Source organism: Elephantulus edwardii, unplaced genomic scaffold, assembly GCF_000299155.1.
Source record: "Elephantulus edwardii isolate Elephantulus edwardi_28Jun2011 unplaced genomic scaffold, EleEdw1.0 scaffold00257, whole genome shotgun sequence".
Classification (NCBI taxonomy): Eukaryota; Metazoa; Chordata; class Mammalia; order Macroscelidea; family Macroscelididae; genus Elephantulus; species Elephantulus edwardii.
The window spans coordinates 3,186,991-3,199,060 of NW_006400007.1; the positions used below are offsets into that span (position 1 = coordinate 3,186,991).

Consider the following 12,070-nt stretch of genomic DNA (forward strand, 5'->3'; position numbering starts at 1 on the left):
GTCTCTCCCCAACCCCAAGGACAGTCCCATTCTACAACAGTGGCATCATGTAATATTTGTCCTTTTGTGACTGAGAATGTAATTAAAGATATTAACTACATTAACAAATGATATTTTTCCCATTTTTTCAATTTCAGCTTTATCAGCAGGGACGCTTATGTCAACTGGGAAGTGAATTTTGTGAATTGGAAGTTTTTGCTAAAGTATTGAGAGCTTTGGATAAAAGGTAAATTTATTGGCAAGAAACATTTTTTATGTTACTAATTCCTTTTGTAATTAATCTCTGTAATCTCTGGGCAAAGATGACTAATTTCATCAAGATGTATAACCTTGGAAACCTGATGTGGGAGGGTCACCATGAATTGGAATCAACGCAGCAGCCAGGGGTTTAGTTTGGCTTATGGAATTAAAGTATTTCTTAAATGTAATCATATCAGAAAATTCAGAATGGATCAAATAATCTTGCCTTTAACAAGTATATGGTGGTGTTTTTTTTTGTTTTTTTTTTGGTGGTGGTAGTTTTGTGCCATTGCGTCAGAACTAATAGCTGACCCTCAAGCAGGTTTTCAGAGGCTGGAAATCGTAAGAGAGGAGCTTGCTCATCCTTCTGGGGAGCAGCCTTTGGATTTGCAGCCCTGCTTCTTACCGCTCGGCCACCGGAGTTCCCTATAGGGCCAGTAAAACTATAATTGTTTATTGATAAATTGGTTTTTCCATATATCTGGTATTAATATACTGTGTTATCATAGTTTATTTTTGTTTTAGAAGCAGTGACATTTCATGTTAATAATTTTAACAGCCAAATGAATCATCACAAAATATATACAATCTATATATTCAGCAACTAGATAAAGGAATAGCAGGTAACTAAAATCTCAGAAACTGGTTTTACTCTCTTCCAGTCACTATTCTTTATTACAAGAGTAGGATTCATTTTGCCAGTTTTTGAGCTTTATAGAAATTAAAATTATCCAATAATTTTATAAAATTACCCAGGAAGTATTCTTGTGTGTCTAACTCCTATGTTCCTCAGTATTATGTTATATTATTACTCATGTTTAATTGCTAAACATTTCTAGTTGTACATGTTAATCATATTAATATAATTTTTATTTACTCATCTCACTGTTCTTAATTAGTTGCATTGTTTCCAGCTTTTAGCTGTTGCTGTGAACTTTCTTGTACAGGGCTTTTGGCAATCATAGGTAAGCATATCTATTAGATGTATACACCTGGTAATAGAGTTTGGAAACTGATTTTAAGATTTATAACTCTGGTCAGCCAACATGCTACAGAAAGTAATAAAAAAAATTGTTATAGTAATTGTGCAATCCAAACAAATAAACTTTGTAACAGAAAGGAGACAGTTTCTCCTTTTGCCCTGTTCTTCTCTAACCCCTTTGGAATATGAGTACTCTGACAATTTAGTTTCATGGGTGCAGCGAAGGATACCCAATTCATCTTCCCCACTGTAGTTAAATGACAAAGAGCGAGCACTGCATTTGATTGTACCTACTATTTGCTCTGAGGGGAAAAGATTGACAGTCTCTTCCCATGCGGTTTATATCCTCTGAAAACCTGCTGCTAGAAGGTCAGCTTTGAGTTGTTTTTACTTTCTTTAGTGTTGTTCCCTAAATTTACCTCAGCTGTCACTTTTTTCTAGGTAGCTTTGGTGATCTAATGGTAAGAAACTGCGCTGCCATACCAAAGGCATGCAGTTTGAATCTACCACCTTCTCTGTGGGAGAAAGAAGGGCAATCTCCCATGCCATTAAACAAAAATTCTCACCACGGGACCAGTAGGTAACATCATAAAATAGATGGAAAAAATACTGAAATTGTCAGTTTCATCTTCCTTGGATCTACAGTCAGCATCTTTGCTACCAGCAGTTAAGAGATGAGGAGACTTATTGCATTGGGAAAGTCTGTAGTCAGAGACTTCTCCAAATTACTGAAGAACGTTGGTGTTATTTTTGAAGACTAAGGTGGGCCTGTTAGAAGCCATGGTCTTTTCAGTCATTTGCTATGCATCTGAAAGCCAGACGAGCATGACAGGAGGAGAATTGTTGCTTTTGAGCTCTGGTGTTAGAAAAGAATACTGAAAATTCTTTGGACTACCAAAAGAACAAACACACTGTCTTGAAGAAAGTGCAATCAGAATGCTCCTTTTGAGGCAGAGATGACAAAGACTTCTCACATACTCTGACTATATTGTGAGGAGAAGCTATCCCACAGGACGGGACATTATGCTTGGAAAGGTAGTGGGAAGGTGAAAGAGAGGAAGACATCAAACAGATGTATTGACACAGTGACAGCAGCAATGGGTTCAAGTGTGTTAGAGATGATAAGGACGGCACAGGATAGGACAAGGATGAGATCTTGTTCATAGGGTTGCTATGAGTCATACTCAGTGGTACCTGAGAGCAACAACTTCACTTTTTTTAAACTCACATTTGTAAGAAAATACAAAGATGGTTTCTCAGAGTTTTACTAATCTCTGATATGAATATTGCCAAGTTTTTTATTTATCACTTGAATAAAGTTTATTGAATGCCCAGTGTATTTCACACTGTCTTAGATAGTGAGACAGAAAATAAAAATTATAAGATCCTTTCTTTGCATTTTAGACTTACATAAGATAATAAACAAGCAAAGCAATAGAACGGTTTCATGGTTCAAGGATAACCTTGAAATGTAGCCTATGTACTAAGCCTATAAACATTTTGTGAATTGATTAAGACTAAATATGTAAATGAATAGAGTCTTAGTGGTTGTGTGCGTAATGTATTGGACTGCTAACCAAAAGGTCCACATAAGAATTCACAAGATGCTCCTTTGGGGAAAAAGAAGGACAGTCTTCTCCATAAAGATTTAGAGCCCAAGAAACCCATTGGAAGGTGGCTATGAGTCAGAACCAGCTCTGCAGCAGTGGGATTTTAAGTTTGATGGCATAATGGGTAAGAATTTAGTTGCTAAGAAATGGATCAGCAGTTTGAACCTGCTAGCCACTGTAATGGGATAAGATTGGGTCAGCTAGTATACTATAAAAATTTCTAGTTTTCGAAACCTTTTGGGCAATTTTGCTCTGTTCTCTAGGGTCACTGTGAGTGAAAATCAACTTGATGGCAGTGAGCTTACACAAATAATGGAAAATAACATCCATTTAAGTAAAAGAAAACGGTAGAAAAGCTTTTAAAAACATTTTTTACTTGAAGATTAAGCTTTCTGGAATCAGAAATTTCTCAAAGCATTTCTGAACCTAGGTGCTATAAAGCTTTAGTGGAATAACACTCTTTCGTCTCTTAGATTTATGAGATATGGTGCCAGTGAGTCAGTTTTTGACTCATAATGACTCTGTGTTACAGTAAAATTGCCCCCTAGGTTTTCTAGGATGTAACCTTTATAAGAGCTTATCTCCCTGTCTGTCTTCCCTGGAGATGCTAGATGAGTTTGAACCACCAGTTTTTCCCTTAGCAACTGAGTCTTAGTAGGACTTCTTAGGTTGTATCTTAACCAAATCCAGTTCATGACTGTTTTTTATATACTCTTCATATCCTGCTATATCTGAAATAGCACCATTGGGTAACTTTATCGCAAAACTTTATTACACAAATTTATTTTCTCACTATTAGGAGTCTAGAAATCCAAATTCAAGGCACTATCTCTAGGGAGGGAACTCTGGTGACATATTCCATAAGGAGTTATACTGCTCACCTGGTTTGAAATCCAGGAGAAAGATGGGCATTCTTTTCTCATGTAATTTACAGTCTTAGAATCCTGATGGATCGTCAGAACTCAGTTCTGACTCAGTGGCAGGGAGATGAGTGAGCTCTTGGGGAGGAGCCTGGGTGGCAGAATGTGTAATGTGCTAATTCACATTGCAGTATGTGTAGTTAGCATTTTTAAACAGTGGAACAAAGATGGACTGTGTTCATTTTCCTTTATAGACTTGGAAACCTGATAAAATATCACTGTGAGGCTTAAATTGACTCCATGGCTATGAATTTTTGAGAAGGCTAGTAAAGGAAGGTTTTCTCTATCTTTTGTCTCTGAGGAAAGATCTTTTGTCCCTTTTCATAGGCGATTTCATAGTTACTTGGTGGCCTTATATGGCTTGGTATGTGTCTTTCCCTCACTACTTTTTGTTACTAGATCTGCTCTTTTGTATTTCTAGAGAGATTGAGATAAATCTAATCTCTTACTGCTTATTAACAATTTAATTACTTATTAGCATGATAAAACTATATCCCTAAGGAAAGTGTAGTAAGTTACAGTAGGATTTTAGCATGCATATTTTTGGGGACATAATTCAATCCACATAATTCTGTAACCTACAGGTACTTAAGTGTTTTAATTTTGAAACTAAAAGCATACAGTTTGACTCCCTCCCCCTCTTATCCAGAGTAGTGGCTCTATTATTTACATTTTTAAAAAATTATTTTGTCAAGATCACCATAAAATTCATTTACAAGTATAAAGTTCAGTGGTTTTTAGCATATTCACTTGAATAATGCTGCTGTGAACATTTCTGGATAACACAATTTTTTGTAGATACGTATTTTCAGTTTTTTGCATTATATTCCAGGAATGATAAAGATTTATCACTTTAACATTTTGAAGATCTACCAAACTATTATTCCATGTTGGCTACAATGTTTTACATTCTGATGTATTAAGAGTTCCAGTTTTTCTACACCTTCACTGATATTTATTTGGGGCTGGGGCTCTTTTCACCATAGTGGGAGTGAAGTGTTCCTCATTGTAGTTGATCACATTTGTTACTGACTAATGAAAAGAGCCCAGATTGTGAAATGTGGAACACTTGGCTGCTAACTGAAAGCTTGATGGAGACTACTATCACATCTCATAAAGATTACAGCCTGTAAAACAGTGGGGCAGGTCTTTTGTTACATGAGGCCACTATACTTCAAAATAGAGTCAAGGGTATTTAACAGCTATGACTGATGATAATGAATATCTTTTCAAGTGCTTATTGCTCATTTTTTTGTAAAGCGAATATTTATATTTGTTGAACATTTTAAAAATTGGATTATTTATAATATTTTCTCCTCAAATTATAAGACAATTTGGTTTTTAAATCCTATTTTAAAGGTTAGTTTCATCCTTCATATTTTATTTGTCTTATTAGGATTAAGTTATATGTCATAAACCCTTCTCAGTATTACAGGATTACTTTGTGATCCACTTAAGAACAATAGTAACCTGAATTGTGAATAACTTAGGCCTCATAAATCATAAGGCAAGAAGAATTTTATCTTATTCCTGCCTGGAAATTAATGTTATTTGTGTCGTGTTTTGTTTTGTTTTTTAGCAAGCTAGCCCTTTGTAAAAAGACAAAAATATGTTTAAAATAACTTTTTCTTCACTTTTAGACATTTGCTTCATCATTGTTTCCAGGCTTTGATGGATCATGGCGTGAAAGTCGCTTCAGTCTTGGCCTACTCATTCAGTCGACGGTGCTCTTATATAGCAGAATCAGATGCTGCAGTAAAAGAAAAGGCCATTCAAGTTGGTTTTGTTTTAGGTAAGAACAAAATTGAGGGATGTTTTGCCCTATGAAAGGAATAAACTTAGTGACAATAAAAAAAATGCTCTTAGGACTTTTCCAAAGGCTACATAAGTAGGTTATTTTTGAAAGTCATAAAAACTAGGCATAAATCTAATTTCGAAAACCAAACGTGGCAGCTCTCCATTGAGTTTTTGAAGCTATAAGTCTTTTTTTTAAAAAAATAATTTATTTTATTATTTTGTGTGTGTGTACCGTCAAATTGGATCTGACTGGTACAGGAGGAGATTGACCCTCCTTTTCCAGCAGAGCATCTGGTGGATTTGAACCACTTATCTTTGGGATTACAGTGCAGCTTCTTGCCACCAGGCCACCAGAGCTCCCCTGAAGCTCTAAGTCTTAAGGACCACTTTGCCTCATCTTTCTCCCCTGGAGTGGAGGGTAGATTCCGCCTTTGGTTAGCAAGTCAACCTAGTAATATCTTTGTAAGTTTAATTTCTTTAATACGTGGGAAGTGGTTACCACAGTGTAAAATAGTTTGCCTTTTGTAGTTAAAGCATTTATTATATGTTAACAATGTACTGATGTTAATAATGCATTAATGTTAACAATGTAGTTGCATAACACCTAGCCATTATCATATAGTTACTCTAAATCATTTTATAACAAATTATTATATAGTATATAATGCATATATGATTGTGCCATAACCAATATATAATCATTAGTTAAAAATGTTAACCATTATTAGGAATCAGGATCCTTAAAAAAGATGGTATACGATTAAAAAAATATAACATCCTCTTTGGTATTGAGTATGGAAATATGGAAAAGTTATATGTATCCTACAAGGTGAAAAACTAGAAGAATCAGAATATAGTAAACAATTAACTAAAAATTACTCTTGGGGCTATGGAAATAGTCTTAGAGAGTTAAAACCCTGGATTCCTTAAGCACAATCTCAACTTTGATTTTAATTCTCCTAGTTCAGGATCTTTTTTTCCTCTTTTTATTACCACAATTAGTATTCTTCCTTTATGGTAAGTGCAGGATTTTAATATATTTCTCAGTTTATTTGATTTTCAATGTAAGCATGCCATTTGAGTTCTCAAGTGTTATATATTCTCTTATCTAAAGTTAATAGTTTTTCTTGTCTTTCAGGTGGCTTTCTTTCCGATGCAGGCTGGTACAGTGATGCTGAGAAAGTTTTTCTGTCCTGTTATCAGTTGTGCACTATACATGATGAGATGCTTCATTGGTTTCGTGCAGTAGAATGTTGTGTGAGGTGAGTGGGAACAGAGCCTACAGTTATATGCTACAATCGGTTTAGTGGCTTATAGTTTTAGTTTTTGTAAGTTACACAGTAGCTGTAATTAAGAAATTAAACAAGTCACATTGTGTAAATCTGCTGCAAAAGACCTCTTTGCGGTCTTAATAAGTACAGTTGGCACTTTGATGACTAAATGTGCTGCACTCAAGTACATGCCATATGTTTATAAAAATCCCGGGTTGTTTTTTTTTTATTTCTTAATTACATTTTATACTTTGCTTTTTCTTGCTATAAATGTACTATTAACTCTTTGCTTTCGCTCTTTTTTTTCCTATATGTAATGTTCTGCTTAGTCTTTGCTTTTACTGTTCTTATTTTTTGTAAATGTAACGTTCAGCTTTAGTTGTTTTGATAAGAGATTTTCTCTCAAATCTCTAATTTGGCCTTTTAAAAAAGTTTTTATGAAAATGATGAGAAGTCAATACTGCTAAAAATAAAATAGAAATTACTTGCTCTGTGTTAACTAAAGTTTAGTGAGTTTACTGAACATTTAGTCTTTTTTATAGAAAGAAAAGTTCTAATAATTGAAATTAATTCTTAATGTCTTTTGAATTAGAATAATAGAGTCTTCCTTAAAAAATAAGTTGATATAAGTTAAGATGAAATAAGTTGTTTTAAATGTTTTCCAATTTTAGTTCAGTCTTTTGAACCTTTTTATACAGGGTTATTACCAGTTTTAGGAAACACTCAAATCCTGAACATAATTTTATTATATGCTAATTTAATTATAAATAATATGTTAGATGTCTGTTATAATTGCACAGAGATATTTTAAACTCACTCACTGCTGTTGAATAAAAGTTTATAATAAAATAAGCAGCTGTGGTGTACTGTTAAACAAGAGAATATATTATAGGGATATTTTTGTGGACATGCTATAAAAAGATTAAATTTTTTACCATGTAATTTATAATACTAATAAATAATCTCTACTCTCTTGCCTTAGCACTTTTTTTTAATAAAACTGTCTCTCATTATTTGAGCTTTTTTAAAAAAAATTTTTTTTATTATTTTCTCTGTATGTGCACTGTCAAATTGGATCTGACTGGTACAGGAGGAGATGGCCCCTCCTTCTCTGGCAGAGCCTCTGGTGGTATATCTCTGGGATTGCAGTGCAGCTTCTTGCCACTTGGCCACCAGAGCTCCCCTAGCACTTTTTTTTAAAAAAAATGTGATTTTAATGGAAGTTTATAGAAAGGTTGGTCATTCATTCGTTGTTGAGCATTTTCTGCCCTCTCCCTCCCTACTTTACCACATCTGCCTATTATAGAGGGAATAGGCGATTAGAGTGTCTCATTTGAGATCTTTGAGGATAGTTCACTGTTTCTATTTTCATAAATTACTGCATTTGTAACAGGAGAGTAATTTTGAATAAAAAAATGTTTTGGATACTTTGTAGGTTCTTTTTTAGCAGCTTTTCTTTTTTTTAATTCAAAGAGAAAGCACTCTATTTTTGTGTGTGCTGCTTCTCTCACCCTCTTTTTCTTTCTTCCAGTTGTGGACAACATATATGATATAAATGTTTACCAATTCAGCATCTTTTACATATACACTGAAGTTATACTAATTATATTCATGTTGTTCAACACTACAACTATTGGTTTCCAAATGTTTCTACCATCTTTCACAGAAGCTCAGTATCTTCTTTGTACTTCTTGCCTGTCTGCCAATAAACATTGGTCTCTATAAGTTTTCCTTTCTTAAATATTTTCTGTAAATGGTATCATACAATATTTAACCTTTTATGATTGACAGCATAATATTCATTCATGTTTTAACATTTATCAAGGCTTTATTTTGTAGATTAATAATATTCCTTTATATGCATGTTTTAATGACATACACAGTGACTGCATTGACACAGTGACTGTAACAGTAGGCTCAGATATGTCAGAGATTGTGAGAGGATGGCACAGCATGAGACAGGGTTCAAATCTGTTTATCATAGGTTTGCTGTGAGTCATACTCGATGGCAACTAACAACAACATGTATGTTACACATTTTGTTTCTTCCTTCATCTCTTAATGGTCATTTAGGCTTTTGAATATTGTGAATTGTGTGGTAATGAACATTGATGCATAAACATTTGCATTCCTGCTTTTTTTTCCTTTCGGGTATATAGGGATAGTATTACTGGATCATAGGGTGGTTGTTCAGTCTTTTAGGGGGGTATCCACTATACTACGATGCAATGCTAGACATGCTAACCTCTCTATGCCAATCCAAAGGCAAGCAGTTTAAATTCACCAGCTGCTCTACAGGAGAAAGATGCGCAATCTCCTTTCATGCAATTTACAGCCTCTGAAAACCTGATGAAAGGTCAGCTGTGAATCATTTCCCACTTGATGGCATATAAGAACAACAGAATACGGTGACGGGTAACTGTCAGTAATTCAAGCAGGATTCAGAAGAGAATGTTATCACTAACATCAAATGCATGTTGGCTGAAAACAAAAGACCACAAAGCTGTTTATTTGTATTTTTTGACAACAGGAAACATTTGACTGTGTGGATCATAATAATTTATGGATAGCATTGAGAAGAATGAGAAATCCAGGATACTTAGGATATTCATTCAAAACCTGTCCAAAGATAAGAAGTGGTTGTTGAAACAAAACAGGGGGACACTGTGTGGTTAAAATCAGGAAAGCTGTGTGTCAGGGTTATGTGCTTCTCATTCTATTTATTCCATATGGATGCTGACTGAACAGATAATCTAAGAAACTGGTCTGTATGAAAAAGAATATGGCATCAGGGGTGGAGGAACATTTGTCGGGGAGCTGCATTATGTTAAATGACATAATCTTGTTTGCTGAGAGCAAAGAAGATTTAAAGCACTGAAGAACAAAAAAGACAAAATGGATATTAAGAGAACAAAATCCTCACCATTTGAAAAATAGCCTAAGAACATTGTGATTGGTTGAGAAAAGATTGAAGTTATCAATGATTTCATTTTACCTGGATCCACAGTACATATGCTTGGAATCATCAGACAAGAAATCGGTGTTTTGCATTGGGCAAATCTGCTGTCAGAGACCTTTAAAGTGCTAAAGGACAAGGATGTCCTTTTAAAGACTTAATTTGTACCTAATCCAAGCCAGATTTTTGTATGTTTCATATGTATGTGAGACAGTAGCTTTGACTTGTGATAATAATGAAGACTATGGAAAATACTTTGATGTTAAATCTTGTCTTTTTGAAGAAATTCAGCCAAAATATTAAGAGGCAGGGAAGATGAGGTATTATCTCACATACTTTAGGTATGCTGTGATAGGCAAGTTCCTGGAAAAGAAGGACATAATGCTTAAAAAAGTAGAGAGTCAGAGTGAGATGAATTTACACAGTGACTGCAATGTAGTGACCTGAAGCATAGCAGAGATTGTATGATGCAGGATCAGGCAGGGTTTGATTCTGTTGTATGTAGGGTTGATGCCAATTTGATAGCACCTAACAACAGTGACTAATGACATGAATATCTTTTTATGTGCTTTCGGTGCTGCTGCTTATGTGCCGTTGAGTCTCCAGTGACTCATAGTGACCCTGTGTGCAACAGCTTTGAAGCCTGCCCTGTCCTGAGCCAGTCTCACTGACTTTGACACACCTACCCCCATGGCCCCAGTTACTGTATCAATCTATCTCATCTGGATTCTTCCTCTTCTGCATTGTCCCTCCACCCTTCCAAGCATGTCCTTCTCTGATGTCCTGGCCATGTGCCAGAGTATATGAGAAAGAGCTTCAAAATCCTAGCCTTCAAAACTTGGTTTCACCCTCTCCAAAACAGGCCTATTTGTTTTCTTGGCTGTTCAATACTCTTCTCCAGCACCACAACTCTAAAGGTATGAGTTCTTCTGTCATCCTTAGTCGTTGTCCAGATCTCTGTTGCGTAGCAGGTAATTGCAAAGACATTGACCTAGGTCAAGCACACCTTAGTCTCTGGACTTGACATCATTGCTTCTCAGTACTCTGGAGAGGTCTGTGACAGCAGATTTGGTGCTTGTTCAAGTCCTTTGCCCATGTTTTATTATATTGTCTTTTGGTTAAATTATTGTAGTCCTTTACTTTCTCAAGGATAGCAAGTAATCAAGGATTACTGAGAGAAAATACTGTATCTAACCAACTTTATAGCAAAAGTGTGAATTTTCCAGCATAGAAAACTCATTGTACCTCTGTATATCTTATCTGAGGGAAATACTCAAGACATTTTTCTGATTAAAAATAGAATAATAGCAGACACCAGTATAAGGGATGATATCGTAGAAATAGTATTTAATTAATGAATTATATATTTTTTAAGAACCAAACACGTAAATTCACACTCACTCACTGCTCTTGAGTCCATTCAGACTTACAGTGATCCTCCATCAAGTTTTCAAGTCTGTGAATCTTAAACAGCAGGAGGTTGCTTATCTTCCACCTGAGGAACTACTGGTGGATTCAAAGTGCTGAGGACACTTGGTCTTTTGGTGAGCAACTGAACACCCTAAAAACTATACCACCATGGTGTTTGTGTAATACATAGTTAGAAATAAATTGAATAAGAACAGGATAAAGAATAAACTGGATGTTGTTAAGAACATGTTTGGTAAAGATTTTTTTTAATTGGGCCTGAGAAGTACAATTTTAGAAATAAAACAAAATTCTCAATTGCATGTATTCTCAGATCTCAAGTAAGAAGTTTTTCCCCCATAAATTTTTCCAAAAAAAGAAAATCCTCTTCCGAATCTCTTCATTCTATGTGATGTTCTTTCAGTTAGTACATTTTGAGTAGAGCATAAGTAAGGAGTGTTAGGCTGAAGCAGGTCAATCCGTGTTAATGTCAGAATGATCAGAGAGATCACCTGGCTTAATTTTCTTTTTTAAGGAAGAAATGAAATTTAATAGAGATTTACTCTGGAGGTCATGACCTTAACAATTATGAGGTCTTTATTGACTGGCTTTTTAAGTATTACTTTGAAAAGTAGAATAGTTAATGATCGGATTATAGAGATGTGTGAATGCCTACTTACCATCGCAGGAATGGAAAAGCTTGACAGTATGGTGCTTTACAAATTGTTACTTGTAGCTTTGGATAAAGTATCTAGTGATATCATAAAAATACTCAAAAGTTAAGATTTTCAAATGTGAATATTATACTCTAGAAATCAGATTTTTTTTTTTTTTTTCTGGTCCACAGCCTTGGCCTGCTCTGGGCACTGGCAGGTTTATTGTTCATG

General features: G+C 34.9%; 1 protein-coding gene across 1 annotated transcript in view; it reads left to right on the forward strand.

Annotated features, from left to right (window-relative positions):
- Positions 1–12,070, forward strand: part of APPBP2 (amyloid beta precursor protein (cytoplasmic tail) binding protein 2) — a 68,587-nt gene that overhangs the window by 29,839 nt on the left and 26,678 nt on the right. The window contains exons 2-4 of the mRNA XM_006899456.1: positions 138–226; positions 5,393–5,544; positions 6,688–6,811. Coding sequence (XP_006899518.1) covers positions 138–226; positions 5,393–5,544; positions 6,688–6,811 — 365 coding nt within the window. The remainder of the gene's footprint in view (positions 1–137; positions 227–5,392; positions 5,545–6,687; positions 6,812–12,070) is intronic.